Genomic DNA, 20,132 nt, shown 5'->3' with positions numbered 1-20,132 from the left:
CACTATTAGGTTGTACAACGCTTCTGCTTGAACCTTTCCAAAGTACAACCATTCTGGAAATCAATCTTGCACTTTCTCAGACAACTAGGAATAGCGCTTCCTCAAGATCCAGCTATACCACTTCCAGGCATATATCCAAAAGAGGATCAAGTACACAATAAGGACTTTGTAGCAGATTTATTTGTAATAACCAGAAGCTGGAAACAGAAATTGTGGTGCATCTACCCAATGGAATATTACACAGCAATAAAAAAAAAAAAACAAGGAAATCATGAAATGTGCAGGTATACGGTGGGAACTTGAAAAGATCACCCTGAGTGAGCTGTCCCAGAAAAAGAAAGACACACACGGTATATACTCACTCATATAGACAAACCCCATTTTTTGAGGCGGTACTACAATATATTTTCATAATTGGAGTTACTCTTTATAGAAGGCTGAATTACTATTGCTTCTAAATTCTATATACTGACTAGTTCAGTCCTCCAGTTACACAGCCTGTAGCTCTTCTTTACTTTCCTTCATCTTTTTTCTTTTCATTTTTTCTTTGAAACCTACTGATCATCATGAAAACCCAAAAATGCAACAAAAGAGAAAGTAAATATCCAAAGTCTAAGAACCCAGAGCAACAGAGAGCATATGACATTTAATTGCTAGGTGTAAACAGGGAGCAGAAGCGGTGATCTTCATGAGGCACAGCTGCTGACCTTTGGGGAACATAGCAGGGAATTGAGAGATTATGTTAACTGCTTTAATGTTGCATGCTGACTGCACTGGACAGACAGGTTGGCTTCCTTCAAATACTTTTTTCTTATAAGGCAGTCATGAGGGCAAAGCTGATGGCAGCATGGCTGGCCGGGAACCTACAATGAAGATTAGGGTATTGCTGTTCCTCTGGAGGTCGTTGAATTTCTACACCAGCCTCCCACAATCAGCTAGCCAAATTTCCACATTCGTGGTGAACTCTGACACACTGATTACTTCAGAAGAGCTCGTTATGCCCTCGTGTTCTGTTTGCTTGGCTAGATGGCTCCTGCTTAGCACTGAGGTCTAGGAAATGATGTGCTGCTACCCAGTTCCTGAGGCACAGAAAAGGAAGCTCTGAAGATTATCTTGGGCTTCCCAAAGTCCTGTACCAACAGTCTTCTCTGTCCAAATTCACTTGAAGAAGCTTGCAGAGCTCTACTGACACCTCCACTCTATATAGTCTCCAGCAACTGGGCATTGGATATGTACTGGTAGCTTTTATTCCCTTTAGTTACTTTTGAGATCGCCATTTTTACATGTCTAGTGCATTTTTTTTTCCAGATCATTTTTCATGTTCCACAATACATGAATATCTTGGTTGGAATACTGGTTCCTTTCTCCTACCACATAGGCAGACTCTCTCTGGTGCTGCCCCAAGGGAATAGCCACCCTCAAAAACTATATCCGTTTATTGGTTTCTCTAGGAATTATAATCACTTGCTCTATAGTTACATATCTGTGTTTCTTGGTATATTTAAGGTGATTTAAGCTCATTAGATCTTTTCTTCTTGGGAGTTTCAAAGGTTTGTAATCTGCTTCTCCCTGGACAGCTAGCAAAGAACCTCTGTTCTTATCTTGTCACAAATAAAGTCTTTAAATGATGTCACCCTATAATCGCTGGACATAAAACTCTTTTGCCAGAAATATGGTCAAATTGTTTTTTATATCCTAGATCCTCAAAAAATAAAAAAAAAAAATAAAAACGCACCACTAATATACTCTGCAACTTCTAGGCAAGCTGCTGGTAGGAGCAAGATCTAGCCTCCTTGGCACCAGGCAACCTCAATAACTCCTCCTATAAACCAATATATCCTGTCATTACAAGGCCATCTTTATTCCAAATACACCCCAAATTTCTCTACAGAAATGAAGAGACTGTCTCTCTGTAATATACATAGTATTAGTAAATTGTCAAATGCCCTTTAAGCTCACTGAGAAACTGACTCTCAAAGTAGGGTTTGCCCCTACCCTTTCAGACTTAAGCCAGTTTGTCTTAAAGTCTTTTCCAAGACCAGTTGTCCAGGGACAGGCTGAAACCCCAGCCCTCTGTGAAAGTTAAATGAGAACAGCATGACAAGAATAAAAACACCATGCTCTTGAGAACAGAAGGAGGGTACATTGTTAAAGTAAAAACATTGTGTCCTTGAACACAGCTAGGAAACAAATCATTCCCAAGCACCATCCCAGAGCAAAAGATTCAGCTTCTGCTTATTCTATGATGTAAAAATATAATGTGATACAAAAACTAGGAACAGGTAATTAGAAGTCTCACTAAGGTGAAGACATTTTACCTGGGGCCGCTCTGTGCTGGTCAGAGGCTCCAGCTGACTGTTTTTGTTCCCAGGGTTTGCCCAGCTAGTTTCCTTTTGGATGATATAAATGTCTGATCAGATGCTCTACCATCTCTCTTTCACTTGTTGTTTTATTCCTTATTCCTAGTTGCTGTACACTTAACAAAAGCCATTCATTCAAAACCAAATGCACAGCTATTACGAGCCATTATCCATATGGAACACTCTCCGTAGGCACTGAGAAGATGTTAAATAATCTTAAAATCTGTTCACTTGTTTGTTTGTTTGTTTGTTTGTTTGTTTAAAAACCCACTGCTATTTAAAGAAAGGAACACTATCAAATTCTATATGCATAATCTGTATTTCTCTAATACAAAAACCATATAAAGGCACAAACACACAAAAAGAAAAATATAAACTATACAGCAATCTGTTGACAACAAACATAGGAGCCATATTTCTTAATGAAATACTCACAAACAAAATTCAATAACACATCAAATATGCCATTACCTTAATTAGCTTGACTTTATTACATGGATGCAATTATGCTTCAACATATGCAAATTAACACATAAAAATCAGTAGTCTACCTATACAAAACCAATAAACATGCTGAGAAAGAAATCAAGAAAGCAATCCTATTCAAAATTGCCTCCAAAATTATTTTGGAATAAATGTAACCAAAGAAGCAAACAACCTCTATAATGCAAACTTTCAAACACTCAAAAAAGAAACTGAATAGGACTCCAGAAGATGGAAAGAATTAACATGCTCATGAGCAGGAAGAATTAATTTTGTGAAAATGGTTATGCTACCAAAATCAATCCACAGATTCATTGCAATGCCCATCAAAATTTTGTCACCCTGCACAGAAACAGGAAAAAAAATCTTAAAGTTCATTTCAAAGCATGAAAGATCCCAGACCACCAAAGTAATCTTGAACACAAAAAAATATTGCTAAAGGTATCACAATAACTAATTTCAAATTACATTAAAAAGGTATAGTAATAACAATAATTTAAAAAAAACATGGATTTTCACGAGCAAGGAGAGTTACATGGGAGGAGTTGGAAGGAGGAAAGGGAGGATGAAAATGATGTAATTATAACCTCAAAAGCAAAAAATTAAAATAACTGTTCAATCATTAAGAAAAAAAAAAACAGAAACAGAATGATACTACAACAAATACAGGCATGCAGATAAATGGAACAGAATGAAAGATCCATATAAGAAGCCCACAGACTCAGTTACAGGCCCCTGAACTTCTATACAGATGTTCAAGATACATGTTGGAGAACAGACTGACTTTTCAACAAATAGTGCCAGCAAGGCTGGATGTCCACATGTAGAAGATTAAGTTAGATTTCTATTTCTCATCCTGCATAAAAATCAACTCCAAACAGATCAAAGAGCTTAATGTAAGCCATGAATTTCTGAAACTGCTAGCGGGTAAAGAAAGGAAAATATTAAAACCATATAGCCATAGATAATAGCTTTCTGAGAACAACAGTCATTCAGAATATAAAAGCTGACACTGAGAAGTGGGAAAATATGAAATTTTAAAATTCTGTACAACAACAGAAAGAGTGAAGATAAGCCCTGCGTGATGGTAGAAAGTCTTTGCTAGCTGACATTTTACAAAGGATTAATAGATAAAATAAATCAAACAAACAACCCACAAAAAATGAAAAAGTCAAACAATACAATCAATAAGTGAGGTTTAAAATGAACATACAAGTTCTCTTTTTAAAAAATTCTTTTGTATGTGTGGAGTGTATATGCATATGATGCATATAAATATGTGGTGCAAATTCCCATGTATGTACATGTAGAGTCCAGCGGAGGACTCTTGTTGTCTCACCTCATTGCCTTAGGATAACGTCACAAGCTTACCCCTTTACTAGGATGGATGGCTTTTAGGATCTGCCTGTCTCTACTCCCCATTGTAAGAGTTTATAAGTACAAGTAGCCATGTCAATCTTTTTAGTAGATACTGGAGATTCCAATTCATATCCTCATGAATTGAAGAGTAAATCTTATTCCCAACTGAGCCATACAACAAACCCCTGAACAGACTCTTTTCAAAAAATGAACTGCAAATGGCCAATAAGTACGTATAGAAATATGTTCTTCCTCACCAGTCATCCCAGAAATACAATTCAAAACTACACTGAGTTCCATCTTACATCTGGGAGAAAATTACTCATCAAGAAAAGAAACAATAGTAAATGTTGATTCAGATGTGGACACAAAGGAACTTTTATGCACTGTGGTTTGGAATGTAAACCAGTCAAGCCACTATGGAAATCAGTGCGGAGGAGTTTCAAAAAAATAAATAAAATAACAAAATAAAATATTACTCAGCAATACCAAACAAGGAAATCATGAAAATTGTAGGCAAATGGTGGGAACTGGAAAAGATCATCCTGAGTGAGGTATCCCAGAAGCAGAAAGACACACAGGGTATATACTCATTCATAAGTGAATATTAGACATATAATATAGGATAAACATACTAAAATCTGTAGACCTAAAGAAACTAATCAAGAAGGAGGACTCTGGATAAGATGCTCCATCCCCATTCAGAAAGACAAAGAGGATGGACATCAGAAGAGGGAGAAAACAAGAAACAGGACAGGAGCCTACCACAGAGGACCTCTGAAAGGCTCTACCCTGCAGGGTATCAAAGCAGATGCTGAGACTTATGGGCAACCTTTGGGCAGAGTGCAGGTTATCTTATGAAAGAAGTTGGAAATAGTAAGACCTGGAGAGGACAGGAACTCCACAAGGAGAGCAACAGAACCAACAAATCTGGGCCCAGATGTCTTTTCTGAGACAGATACTCTAACTAAGGACCTTGAGTGGAGATAACCTAGAATCCCTGAATAGATGTATCCCATGGCAGCTCAGTGTCCAAGTGGGTTCCATAGTAAAGGGAAGAGGGACTGTCTCTGACATGAACTGATTGGCCTGCTCTTTGATGACTTCCCCCTGAGGTGGGAGCAGCCTTACCAGGCCACAGAGGAAGACAATGCAGCCACTCCTGATGAGACCTAATATACTAGGATCAGAAGGAAGGAAAAGAAGACCTCCCCTATCAGTGGATTTGGGGAGGGACATGGGTGGAGAAGGGGGAAAGAGGGTGGGTTTGGGAGGGGATGAGGGAGGGAGCTACAGGGACGATACAAGGTGAATAAACTGTAATTTACACAAAGGGCATTTACACAAAGGAACACAAATCAACATATCACAGATATGCTTGTTCATCAGTGTTTACTGAATCACTATGCACACTAGCTATGCTATGAAACCAACTTATATGCCCAACGACACAAGAATGGATAAGGTATATGTACACAATGGAATTTTTGTAGCCACAATCAAGAATGAAGTTATAGTAATTGAATAAAAATTGATACAGCTACAGATAACCATATTAATCTAATTAAACTAGTTTCAGAACTACAAATATTATAAATTTTCTATCCTCTGATTTCTATATTTTATAGACACATAAAATCATGCACATATATATATGATAGAAAAGTAAAATCAGGAATAAATGAAATTAAATGTTCAGGAAAATAAGGGATACTAATGGGAGAGGGAAGGAATGATAAAAGAGCAGTTAGGGTAGAACAAGGTGGAATCATATATGTAACCTGTAAGAAAAAATTAAAAAGTAAAATATAAAATAAAAGTCACTGCTATTACTGGAAATAAGCTCTGTACATTTACAGTGTGATCCCTTCTGAAATTTGTTTTCCAAGAAACAAGCAAAAACATTGGGAATGAGCCAATCTGACTTTTCAATTAGCAACTATTAAAAGCCTAAAGCCTTGCTGCCTGAGCTGCTATGGGGGAAAAAAAAGGAGTATTAGTCTAACAGCCAGCCAGACTATACTTGTACAGTCATCAACTACGGATGCCATGAGACACAAAGATTACAATTGCTTGTCCTGGCTCCTAGAGGTACTGTTCTAGCCATGACTGTCTGAAATAGTTTGTTCCAGACTTTACAATCAGAAGTCTTGATAAACCATTTCCACCTCAGACAAATAGGGAGCCCTATCCATGGGAGGATAGTATTATGGCTGATCTAAAACATAGCCTAAATGACTGGGATAATTGCAAAATGAATCTGTGATTGAGAAATCAAATGGCTATAATTTGTCTAAATATACCTTCTCAGACTATGGAATCAGGTAGTTTAGACTACTCAGAAAGTCAGCTGGAAAACACTGTACTGTGCTTCCTGTCTTGTATTGCAGCCTTGGCTCTGGTAAATTTTTCTCTTTAGTTGTCATTTAGCCTGTTTTCTGTTTTGTGGTCTGAAGTAGTAACATGAAGAATTGGCAGTGGCAGTAGACTAGACTAACAAGTTTGTCTTCCTTGAAATAAACATTGATACCACAGTCCCCATACTAATCCAGGCATTGCCTCGTTGTTTGGAAGTTAAACAAGTTCCTGCATTTGACAGTAACTTAATCCAGACCAGTGCTTGGCAGCTGAAAAATCTACACAGGTATTGCTTGAATCCATTACCGTCCAGTGCCACCCATTCACAGGAGCTGTAGAAATCCAATATTACTTGGCACCAACTTTCCTCCCAGTGTTGCTTCTGAACAAACAGGCATGCATTGCTAAGCACCAGGCTTCCAGGTACAAAGTGCTGCTGCTTTCATTGTTGCTTAATAACTAAAGAATTAGCAGCCTTGAAGGCAGTCCCAGAAGCTGTTGCCATATTTCTAGGTGGAGTTCAGAAAAAAACAGTGCGTACTTTGAGAACCAAGGGCCAACATTACCAGGACAAAGTGCTGCTGCTTTCATTGTTGCTTAATAACTAAAGAATTAGCAGCCTTGAAGGCAGTCCCAGAAGCTGTTGCCATATTTCTAGGTGGAGTTCAGAAAAAAACAGTGCGTACTTTGAGAACCAAGGGCCAGCATTACCAATCCAGCTAATGCCACTTGATAACGGAAGAAGTAGCATATGTGAAGGTCTTACATCTGCCCAGTAGCAGTGCCCAAAGAGTGAAATTCACCCAGAATTACCAACAACACAGCTGCAGAATATTTGATAATTCTGCTACGGGTCCCACACGTCAGCAAGGATTCTGCTTTCAGTCAGAGGAGATACCCTATTCCTAAATGATCCCCACCACTCCCCATGTCCAGTTTATGAATAGTACTGACTCACAAGCACCAGCATGTGCCCAAATGTAACCTGGCTCCAGCATATATTGATTGATACCCCATGTTTTTGCAGAGAACAATGACAGCTGAAGAAGCAACTAAATGGTTTGAAAGTAGCCAGTTCCAGAAAAAAAAAAAAAAAAAAAAGACAAGAAACGGAAGTAAAAAGACTTGAAAGAGCAGGATGAAAGAAGCCAGAAGAAAGAACCCATGGAGTCCCTGATTACCAATAGAGTCCCAAAGAGCTTCTAAATCTTCAAGGCTAAGGGCCTCAGATTCTGGACTAAGAAACATAAAATTGGATCCCTTTCTCCTAGCTGGCTGCCTTGTATGGCCTCAGTGGGAGATAATGCACTTAGTAATGCTGAGACTTGATGTTCCACTGCAGGTTGGTACCCATGAGGAGTAGAGCTCGCCTTATCTGAGGAGAAGGGAAACAGGAGATGGGGGTTGGGAATGGGAAGGTGGCACTCAGAGGAGATGAGGGAAGGGGCTGTGAACAGGCTGTAAATTGAATAAACATATTAAAAAGAAAAAATTAACTGTTGCCAAAGGCTAAAAATCTGTATGCTGTGTGCAACTAAGTGGCCCAATGTCTGAGGCCAGAATAAGAACTGCAATATAAAAAGGTAATACTTCTGATACTTCTATCAGTCTGCTGCCATCACTTGCTGCTGTCAGACTCTGAAAGAAACAAAATCTGCTGTAGACTTGCCTATCTGTGATTTCTGCACAAGTAGAGTGAATGAATCTCAAGCCAGTTGCTGCATTCCACCCTCCAGTCAATCAAGATCAATCAGTACAACACCCTCTTTCTTCTGTTCTAAGTTATTCTCAAGTAATTCCAATCTTTTTTTCTCATTTATCAAGAGAATATTTAGGTGGTCACATTGGTGTATACTTACAGTCACCAGATGCATGTAGTCCTCTGGAAACTGTGGCAGGATGATCACTTGAGCCCAAGAGTTAAAGGCCCAGCCAAAGGATCATAATTAAAATAAAAATATATCCTTCACTCTCACATGAAAACCCATTAGTAGGTAACCCAAGATGGAGTTTTTCAGCTGCCATTCCAGAAGGCCAGTGCCAACTTTTAAGGTTTCTCTGTATTTATTCCTTTTATTACTGAAAGAATGGTATCCAAGTATGTTTCCCATGTCTTGCCCTAGTTATCTACGAAATGCCACCTCTCTGAAAGAACTGTCATTGTCAATGACCTGAAAAGAAGGCCCAGGAACTGAGTAAAGACCTAACCTGTTGCTTTAACTTTTGTGAATATGGGTCATGTGTAAAGGAAAAAAAAAACAAACAAACCTGGAGATGTTCCTACAAAAGGATGGACATGGAATCACTACAAGCAGCCTCTTTTCCCATATATTTCTTAGCATGCTTTTTGTACCCATACTCCAATATTTTCTTCAGATTAGGAGGAGGAAGTAAGGAAGAAGGAAGGAAGCAAGCAAATAATTGATTGAAAAAGAAAAGTCATTTCAATTGACGCAGAACTGTTCCCACCTTGGCCTTTCCTTTCTATACATGGCCATGTATGAGGCAAAAACAGCCTCAATTTCTATTTGAAACAGTAATTGGGTATATGACATAATCTTGTAAAAGGCTTGCTACACAATGCAAACAAGAGAGCCACAGGGTTCATAACAGCAATTGTATCTGGGCAAAATTGTGACCCTCCAAATAAAGAGAGATTTCAAGGAGTAGTATAACAGGTTTTTTGATAGAAGTAGGAACAGGGGCCTTCAGTTTCTTACCTTCCAGGCTCTCTCAAACTCTTCCCAGTTCTCCCATCATGCCCTAATGGACCATAGTCCCATTGAATCTCATGGGCCTGGATGAAGTATTGACGAACTTTGCCTCTGAGTTGGTCCAAAGGTGGGTCCATGGAGCAAGAGTCAACTTTGTAGAAGGCTTGCATGCCACCTAGAGGAAAGAAAAACATAGCTTTCCCTTTCTACTGCTACAATTTCTATTTAGAGTATATACTCTTCCTTGTTTTGTCTCTTTTCGTCCTCTTCTAGTCTTTTTACTTCTATCCTGTGCCATTTTTCCTGACTCCTTAAGCCTGTCTGATAGAGTGAGCCCAGGCAATCACTGACACATTTACCAGATCTCATCGTTGCGTTTGCAGAAGATCTATATGGCAGCAACATCACAGAGACTCAAGTCAGGAGACTCAAGTTTAAGCTAAATATGCATCATTATCTGTAAGACCTTAGGTAAACCTTCAGTCTGAGTACACATCTTTTATTAATGAAGAGAATAAGGAAGTCTACCTCAAGAGGCATATACGTGCATCAAGTCTAAAAGAAGGGACGCTATTTATAAACTGGGAAGCAAGGAGTACAATAAGCCATTTCTTATACAAGGAGACAAAGCTTCAGATGTGCAATTATTAGAAAATGTGGTTTTTAGGTATTTTCTCTAAATAGAAATAATATTACTTTAAGTCAAAATAATAACAGATTCCACTTATCTGTATTTCCTTAACAATATATGCATGCTGCTCAACTCTATTATCTCTTTCTTGTCTCAAAATCTCCTAAGAAGGCATTTTCCTTGATATTAGAAGCCTGAAATATAAAGGAAAAATAAGAGATACTGATTTTTTTTATTTTCTTTATTTTATTTTATTTTAAGGGTTATTAGTTTCTGATGAGCACATATGTGAGGTCTTGTCTCAAGTGCTCTTCATTTTGTCTTCATCTAAAATTCCAACCACCTTGTGAAACATACTTTTATTTTCCTCTTTGAAGTTGAAAAAATAAAAATCAGAGAAATTAAGTAACCTTCCCAAAATTATGTAGCTGGCTGGCAGGAAACGTTATACTTAAGAACTTACCTTTTAGTTAAAGAAGCTAAATGCTCATTTTTTTCTTTTATTCTCACATCACTCCCTTAGAAAATTTAACTTCATATTTTTGAAATTTCAGTAAAATTTTATGAAGTAAAAATCATTACTGCCCTCCTCAAGACTCACCAAAGATTATATGCAAGTGATAAACTCAGAATTTGAAGCCATATTTTTTAATTCCAAAATTCTTGCTTGTTCTACCAGTGTTTTGCATTCCTAACTGCAGTAAATATTTGTGCCCTTTTCCCAAGTACCTATGTTGCCAAAGGCAGACTTCAATTGCTGGAACATGTATATTTGGCCTCTATTTACTCGACCCAGCCAGCCAAGATTCATTGTACTACCAGTGTGTGTGTGTGTGTGTGTGTGTGTGTGTGTGTGTGTGTGTATACTTTATTTATATATATGGATATATATATGGATTATATATATCCACCTATTCTCACTCACTTTCACATCGTTACATGAGACTTTGTCAATACCCTTATAATTCATAAGATATCAAATAATTCTAGAAAATATGAACTGAGATATTTAGAGTGTTTTTAGATGAGGTAAAGAATTAAAAAGAAACTTGCCCGAAAGGAAATAGTGAATGTTCCATTCAAACTCAAACCTCACAATCACTTAGCTAGTGTTCTTTCCATTTTCTCATATTTTCCTCCCCTCAAGATTCATTATTATACATTATTTTAACCACTTTCATTTTCACTTTTCATTTTCCAGACCAACTGTTGTTGTGTCCTGACTAGTGTCAGTACTTACCCACACTATACCATGATTTCCTTATTCCTCCCTTAAATCCCTATTCAATTAACTGAAAATACTTCTGAATCCTATTTCTTAACCTTCTCATAAAAAAAGCAGATCAAAACCCTAACTATTCATTCCTAAGTAATTTTCGGTTAAATTTTATTGGGAAGATCAAACCTCATTTTTTTTTCCTAAATTTATCCAGCACATTAATGGCAGATTCAAGAAATAACCTAAATATCTGACTTCAGTCTAGTTTTTTATACCAAGAAGCCTGAGAAACCTATTAGACAGATGGCTCCAAGCTTGTATCCATGTTTCCCACTGACTATAAACGACATTTCCCTCATGTATTCCAAGTGTGAAAAATGTTAGACCTTACTTTTCAAGTGGCTGTTTACTTCACAGCTAATTAACCAGGTTCCAGACTTCTGGGGCACCATCTCAGCAGTCACAAAAGTGGCTGGGAAAATGTGAGCAACATCAGTGCGATGTCCACGAATAGTCAGTATCTGTCCATGGAAGAAAGCTGTGTGGACGTCTATTTCATTTCCCATACCGAACAAATGCCAGGCCACATGCTTCTGTGCACACATGCTTAGCTCTGGTAAGTTCCCAAAGACAAACCCATTGATTGCTGCAGTAAAAAAATATCAGAAATTAGGAAACAACAGATAAATGATAAAAGTGCTACTATCTGACAAAAAGAGTAGATAGCATTCAAATGAAGTTTGAAGGAGCACACTGCATTAAACATACAGCTTTTTCACTTAAATGTTATGAATAATTAAAATGAACAAGCAAATATCATTTTTCCTATTCACAAAATTGAGAAAACCAAGACATAAAGAAGTGAAATTACTTCTGTCTAAGAATTATAGCTCTCTGGGTGGAGAGATGGCTCAGAGGTTAAGAGCACTGAGTGTATTTCTAAAAGTCCTGAGTTCAATTCCCAGCAACTGCATTGTGGCTCACAACCATCTATAATGAGATCTGATGTCCTCTTCTGGCATGCAGGTGTACATGCAGGCAGAATACTGTATAAATAAAATATTTAAAAAAATTATAACTCTCTTAGGTAATAAAATCAATATTCCAAATCCAATGATCTCAGGAAGTTCTGTGAGATTTTTCCAAGCCATTCTTTCCATTCTGGCTAGTTTCCTTCTAAAATTTCCACAGTATGAGTGTTAAGTTACCTGACCATCACGGCTACTGTAATACATTTTCATAATACCCAAGATAAGAGTAACCTAGCTAATCTATCCTTTATATCTCTTCACTGAGATTTTGGCTCTCTTTTTTTTGGGGGGGGGGCTGTGGGTGCATTCCTCTAACCAAAAGTAGCAAATAACTTCCTTCACTAACAAAAACAAAGTCAGAATATTTCTACTCCTAAAATCAGTTCTCTGCTCATGACTTAAAGCTCCTTACTTTTATCTTTAATTTAAGCAATATAATCAATTCTTGTCTAGATAAATTATTCACTGCACTCTAGATGTGCTGATCCCAACTGTTTAATTTGTGGTAGTCAGGGACTCTATTCATGCTCTTCCCAATTAAAAAAAAAAAAATAAGCCAGAAGTACAACATAAGGAAGGTATTTCAAAAGTGGTCATTTTTCTCTACAAAGTAGATAATTCTTCTATATTGCATTCTTTGAAAATCAAGGTAATATTAATTACTTATGTGATTGGATCACTCATTAAGTGACTAAGTATATTTATTATATGTGACTCAGAATCAATAATCTTGGCTCTTTCACACTTTGAGAAAGATAGACTTAATGGCCAGGGCACAGTCTACACAACTGGAAAGATCAGAACTAAGATTTGAGATGTGTTATTTTTTGATCCATAATGTTGTGATCCTAAATATTTTCAGACAAAACAGAAAATCCACATACCCTTGCTATTTCCACCTACTCTTGGTCTTGTAAGAATATAAAGGATCATGTATGTGAATGAACACAATACTAGGCCTAGTGGAAACTCTCCATAAGAGTCTCCATTGTAACAGTGCAGCTACTTCCTCCTAGCTCACCATGCATCCTGTTGCTTTCTTGAAAGGCTTCATCTTCTTTGTCCACCGAGGCAGGGTCTGAACAGTATGTAGCAATATTGTCATCAAGGTACCAGCTAAGGTTCTCATCTATCACACTGAAGAGGAGGAAGAAATTATGGTCCACATCCTTCCTCTGAGGTGGGAAGTTACCATCCAGGGTCCCTGGAGAAGCATAAAAAATTATCTTTGGTGATAGGCTACAAAGGGGTTCTCATAAGAAAAAATAAAAAGAGAGGCAAGAGGATCTTAAAGGTCTGTCAAAAACAGAAAATGTTTCTGATGCTACTTTTCATTTCCAAGTTTGCCGGGTATGAATCTATGACATAAATTGGTGAAACACAGATCCGAAAATAATTCTCTCCCATCATCCTTGTCTATATCTTCAATCTAATGCTTAGACCTAACCCAATTTTTGCAATCCGTTGGTCTTTAAACATGACTACTCTTTAATGATAACCCATTCCAAATAAGCAGCAGAATCCTAAAGGCCACACTTTCCATCTGATCCATAACTAAGTTCTTATCATTTACCCTATTCAAATATGAGTTGGCTGCCATGATTACTAATTTGAATTTTAAAAGCAAAATAAGAAACAACACAAAAGTAGTGGAATTATTTGGTGAGGTTTTTTTTTTTTTAAGATTTTAAAATTGGATTTAATGTTTTAAAATAGCAACTAAATAAAAGCAAATGGAGTACATAAATTTCAAGCATTGGGTAAAATTTCAGTGAAACATCATTACAAAGAGAAGGTACACACAACAAATACAGACAAAAAAACAAGTTGCTAAAAATCCAATTTTGTTACTAATTGCATTATACATAATGGTCTAAAAGAATTGTTAATCAGGACTTTTCAAGTATTCAGAGTTTTAAAACTGCAACATCTACAGCTGGGTTATCGGTCCGTGGTTAGCATGAATAAAGCCCTAAGTTTGAATCCTAGCACCCCCCCTTAAACATTTTTAACTAAGATTACAAAAAGAGAACTAGTATAAATATAGACATGTAAATACGTACCAGAGTCAATGGATTAAAAACTGTATTTAGGGTTTAAATATTTCAAGACAATTTATTCTTCCCCAATCATTTACCACACTCGAACTCTTCCTTTGGGTGTATTTGTCTTTTCCTGTTTGATTTAATTTTTGGTCTTCTTAAGACAAAGTAGCCCAGGTTCAGGCTACCCTTAAATCTGTGACCCTCCTGCCTTGGCTTCTCAATCACTAGGGTTACAGTGTGCAGCAACACACTCTAGTTTGCCACAGATACTCTCTGTCTCAAAGAATACTGGATACTTTCAAGATTAACTCAATATAAATACATGAAGAAATCATTGCAGAATACAATAAAGACCCATAGTAAATTTAATTATACAACCAGGAAACATTAGAAATACAAAGAAAAAAATGTTTCATATGTGAAGATGAAAGCATGCCAAGAAAAATATACCCAAAACATTTTTAAATGACATTGTAAATCTTAGGTGTCCTATAAACATAAAAGATACAGAACAGTTTAAAAACAGGTACCCAAAACAGTATCAATTATTCTAGGTCTAAATAATCTAGTATCTGGGTTCTTCTAGATAACTGAACAAGTTAAGAATTTAGAAAAGGTGAGGAATACACTTCACTACAGCATATGACACTGTTCTAATCTACAGCTAAAAGCCAGGCAATTTGTTTTAAAATCTGGCTGTTTTGGTGGTATTGGGGATTGAAACCAGAGTCTTGTGCATTGCTAAATAGGCACTCTTCCTATCCCTACTCCATTTCTTCTCACACAAGGAAAAACTATATGCCAGTTACTCAAGAATACCTATGATAATCATAATCAACACTAAGTAGTAAGTGCTTGCCTTGTCTGGGTTTTTCTGTTAAAGGCAATGAAATAGACAGTGGAAACTGAGTTTGGTAAGCTAATAAATGGGTGCCACTCAGGTTGCTGTTCAATATAATCTTGGTTCAAATATCACACTGCTTCCCAGAGATGTCCCAAATTGTATCTTAGGGCTGTTGTCTGATTAAGTACCTCTTTTACAGGTGATAAGGGGTCCAATGAGACCAGTCGCAATGTCTCGTGGAGCATCTACATGAGAATGGTAAATCCAGGTGAGACATGCTGGGTCTGCACCAGTGGGTGCATGACCTTCTGGAATAGTCCAATTGTAGACATGGCTGCCTCCAGGGGGAACAGAATCATCAGCTTTCAGGTACCCAGAAGAACCATCTGGGTACAGTGAGCCTATAAAATAAAAAAATGTGCATGTCTAGTACTGGAGTGAGTAATAGGATAGCAGATATAGAATTAAAAAGAAGGCATGAGTCAGTGAGATCACTCAACAGGTAAAGGCAAGCCCAGTGACCTGAGTTCAATCCACAGAATCCATGTAAAGCCTGAAAGGATAAATCAACTCCATAAAGTTGTTCTCAACATGCATACTGTGGCATTCACACTCCCCCCATACACTGCACACATCATATACACATAAACAATAATAACTGAAGTTGGAAAATGGAATATTATACTCTAAGGTTCAAGACTACAGTGTTCCTCACCTCAGTCCTCACATCAACAACGGGCAAAAGATAGATACCACTGTAAGTCATGCACTACCTCTGGACGTTACAATCTTTCTGCACCCTCTTCCTGACTGATTCCTTGGCCCTGGGGATGGGGTACAATATAGATGTCCCAATTCGCACTAAGTACTCCTCACTTCCCAATTCACTGCATGTTGATCAGTTGTAGGTCTCCGCATTAATGGCTATCTACTACTAAAGAAGCTCCTTTGTTGGTCTGAGAGATGCTTTCAGGTGTAAGATGTTTTCATGAACTCACAGTGGCAAAAACTGCATGCTTGAGACCTGCAAAAGATCAGCAAAAGCAGAATCGAGGCACAAATAGGGAAAGGAATCATGGAGTTCTACCTTTATTTAAAGAATTAATGGCAAATGATGGCTTCTGGAAGAGCAGAGTCTGTTTTCCTCAGAATGTCGCCCCTGAGAGGCTACTCATGCTACAGTTACCGGCCCTCCACCTATGTACATCCTGGCAGCACTAAGTCGACTTTAAGAAAAGGAGTGTATGAAGTTGGGAAGAAGGAACAGCAATGAGAGGATAGGGACAGTATTGGAGAAGAAGAGATGACGGATTGTAAGTGAGTTTGATAACTCACTTTTAAAACATTAAAATTAAGTAAAATTAAAATAACTAGAAGAGTTCTGAGAAAAATAGAAATCACTTGGCAAAAGCTATTTTCAGGAAACATCATGGCAGTACAGTTCTATTAACACCTAGGAGATGGAGACTCTCCAGTTAAGATACTAGTCTAGGTTATGTAAGAAGACTCAGTCTAAGAGCGAGACAACACTCAAGCACTCTGAAATTCAAATAGTCTACAATCAGAGAACTTTAGCTTAAAATCAAATTAATGATCAGTGGGCTTACTTTCTCATTGTAGAGAAAATAAGACTACAAATAATTTTATTTCTTAACATGAAAATTTCTCTTTTCTAACAATTTGATTAAGTGAAAGGGGTTGTTTGATGGTTTGACACAGGAAACTCAGTATCCCTATGCCTCTGCCCAATAACTGCTGAAATCACAGATGGGCATCCCCATAATACTATTTACTTTGTTATAATTTACAAAGTATATGTGTATGTTACCTGCTCAGGCAACAAAACACCAAACTTATTCTTGTTATCTGTGACATTGAATTTTGAGTAATGTGTTCTCACTCTTACCCTTTCTTTCCTCTAGCCTCTTGTAACTGTTATTCTCAACTTCTATGAGAAAAACTACATTATATTCCATGCATAACAAAAATCACAAAACTATATGGTATTTATTTTTCTGTATCTGGTTTAGTTTACTCAACATATTGTCCTTCTAGGTTACTCTATGCTGTCGTAAAACAAAATATTTTTTTTCATGTCTAAGGCTGACTAGCATCATATATATATATGTGTGTGTATGTGTGTGTGTGTGTGTGTGTGTGTGTTATATTACATTGTGTGTGTGTGTATGTGTGTGTGTGTGTTTGCAGTTCTGGTGATAGGACCCTGGGTGTTGTAAATCTATCCCTCACATTCTCAGTCCTATACACCATTTTCTTTGTCCATTCATCTGTAGATGAACATTTAAGATGATTATATAATCTGGCTATTGTGACTAGTCCTACAATAATCAGGGGAGTTTGTGTCTCTTCAACATGCTGATATCATTTTCTTCAGACATATAACTAGTAATGGGATTTACATAGTTCTAGTTCTAGAAACTGCATATTGTTACCTAATTGCTTTATTAATTTACAGTATAAAAGAGTTCCTTTTCTCTTCATTCTCATCCTATGCCAGAGCTTCTGAATTCCCATTTTAATTCTCTCACTAACTACATATCTGTTTTAGACCATTGTGCCTCAAATGTTAGGAGATGGTTAAAAAAATAAACTGAACACCTTCTTTTTAAAAAGGACCTTCTGGAAGACTGTGGAGTTAGAATAGAACTCCATTACTTTCACAGAACTTTTCTCTCAAAAGCATATTTAAATACTTAATAGAATAGGAATTCAAATCGCTCCTTCTAATAAAAAAGGGACTGTGTCTTAATATTCCTCAATCAGAATCTGGAGCCCAGAGAGGTGCAGTGTCTTGCCTAATGTGTGTAAACAGCATGGATATTAATACACAGCCATGTTTGCCCTGAATAAAGTTCTGTTATGGCAAATTAGTTAGAAAAAAAGTTATATGTTTGCACCAGTTGCTAAAGATATGTGCTTGGCCACAGACATGTGGGAGTTTCAAAGGCAGGAAGTACATCAGGATGTATGCTGGCACTGATTGGACAAATGTGGGAAACACATAGCACTTTGGGGTTTGCCTTTATAAGCCCCTCACTAACATAATTTGGGTACATGCTCTAAGATTTGTAAGTAAGGACCTGGCCAACATCCATGGTACTAGACAGCATTAAATAAAGCTAGCTTCAAATTTGATAAAAGAAAGGAAAGAGGGAAGGAAGGAAGGAAGGAAGGAAGGAAGGAAGAGAGAAAGAGAATAAAAGAAAGAAAGAGAATAAAAGAAAACAAGCAAAGAAAGAAAAGAAAAATAAAGAAAAGAAAAAAAGCTATTTTGGACTGGGCATGATAGCATCCAAGCACTCGGAGTCCTAGGAAAGAGAATCATGAGTTCCAAACCATCCCAAACACAAACCAAGATCCTGTTCAAAAGACCAAGAAAATGAAGAGAGGGGTAATTCTTGTTTCAAGCTCTTCTTTCTCAGACAACAGTAAAAGAAAAGTAATACTGTATAGAATTATAGAGGAAAGAAAAGGTAAGGTGGTTTACCTTCTGAGTCCTTCTCATAGAAGACTCCATGAGGGTGAATGGTATAAGGACGGCTGGCAAAATTCTTCAGGTGGATAAGGATGACATCCCCCACCTCAGCCTGTATCAGTGGTCCTAGGAAGCCCAACCATGTGGGCTTTGCTACTTCATCAGTATATGTGGCATCACTGTATTCCTTATAGACGGTTTTCTTGTAAGTACTCCCTATCCTGTTTTTGCCAGACTTTAGGAAGCTGGAAGCCACTCTGAGAAAAAAAATAAGACACAATTACAACTTTTCTACCATCTTCAAACAACTATAAGCTTCTTTCCCAGGGAATGCTGACAAAAGGAAAAGGAATTAGATTACACTTCTGAAAATATAACGTGAAATAGAAAGTTGAGGCATCTGAAATTTGATCAACTTTTAACATCCAAAGAAACACTCTTACATGGTACAAACAAATGTATAATAGCAAAGACATAACAAGCTGTATAATAACTCTTTTTAAATGACCAGCTCCTCATTCACATAACCTTTAGCATTGTGATTTTATATATAGAGAATGGAAGATCATAGTGGTTATGACCACAGGCTTTGGAGCCAGGCCACTTGGATTAAATATCAGCTACACCACTTTAAAATTTTGAAGCAATTGACAAGCTGTTTAACTTCTATACAAAATTTCACTGTCTTCCAAATGACTTCTTTGTACATAATTTCACCACCTTCCAAATGAAGGTAATTGCAGGACCTGACTTAGAAAGTTGTTATGGTGACAAAAGGAATTTTATATTATAGGTCTTAATGTGCATGGTTAACATGCATAATACCTTGGATTTGATTCTCAGAACCATGAGAAAGAAAAAAATAAAATAAAACTTTAAGAATGTTTAGGAGAGTACCTGAAAAATTACCAAAGTTCAAGGTTATTACTTGAAATTATTAAGTTTAGCAATTTTAATACAAGCATTCTGACTCCAAAGCTGGATGATGAGTTTGTGTCAAAAGAAAGCTTATGCTGGCCATACATCTCAGTGGTGGAATACTTGCCTACAATATAAAAAGTCCTAAGATTGATGTCAGCACTATGAAAACAGAAAGAGAAAAATAGAGCAATCATTTTAAGATGGAAAACTTTGGGCTTTGGAGAAATAAAGGGAACCACCATTGCAAAAAAATGCTTCAATACATTCATTCATTTTCTTTAATTTCTGATGAAGCATCAACAAGTTTCTAAGATCCAGAAAAGTTAAACTTTCCCATTGTTTGGGAGGTTAAAATAGGAGGATTGCCATGAGTTCAAACATGGCAAGAGTTACATAGTGAGTTCTTAAACAGCCCATGCCAAAGTGTAAGGAAGACCTTCTCTCAAAAAGAGAGAAAGAAAAAGAGAGGAGGGAGGGAGTGTGGGAGGGAGAGAGAGAGAGAAGGGAAAGGGACAGATGATCAACAAAATGAAAAAAGAAGAAGAATGGAAAACAATCTTGTAAGGGGTACAATGGTAAAAACAGAATCAAGTATATACATCCACATTACAGATATTCACACCTCAGTTCCTCTATTTACTAGCTATAGTATTTGGATGAGTCATTTGACT

At 37.1% G+C, this 20,132-nt stretch overlaps 1 protein-coding gene across 5 annotated transcripts in view; it reads right to left on the bottom strand.

The window, feature by feature from the left end:
* Heph (hephaestin) overlaps positions 1-20,132 on the bottom strand; it is a 131,154-nt gene that overhangs the window by 100,666 nt on the left and 10,356 nt on the right. For all 5 annotated transcript variants that reach the window (XM_060375504.1, XM_060375503.1, XM_060375502.1 and 2 more), the window contains 5 exons: positions 18,553-18,797; positions 15,233-15,445; positions 13,177-13,359; positions 11,516-11,770; positions 9,281-9,449 (listed from right to left, as the gene is read on the bottom strand). In XM_060375504.1, the coding sequence (XP_060231487.1) occupies positions 9,281-9,449; positions 11,516-11,770; positions 13,177-13,359; positions 15,233-15,445; positions 18,553-18,797 (1,065 nt within the window). The remainder of the gene's footprint in view (positions 1-9,280; positions 9,450-11,515; positions 11,771-13,176; positions 13,360-15,232; positions 15,446-18,552; positions 18,798-20,132) is intronic.

Source organism: Meriones unguiculatus, chromosome X (assembly GCF_030254825.1).
Source record: "Meriones unguiculatus strain TT.TT164.6M chromosome X, Bangor_MerUng_6.1, whole genome shotgun sequence".
In the NCBI taxonomy this organism is placed as follows: domain Eukaryota; kingdom Metazoa; phylum Chordata; class Mammalia; order Rodentia; family Muridae; genus Meriones; species Meriones unguiculatus.
The sequence above is the reverse complement of the archived record's forward strand: the minus strand, read 5'-3'. Positions and strand labels throughout refer to the sequence as shown.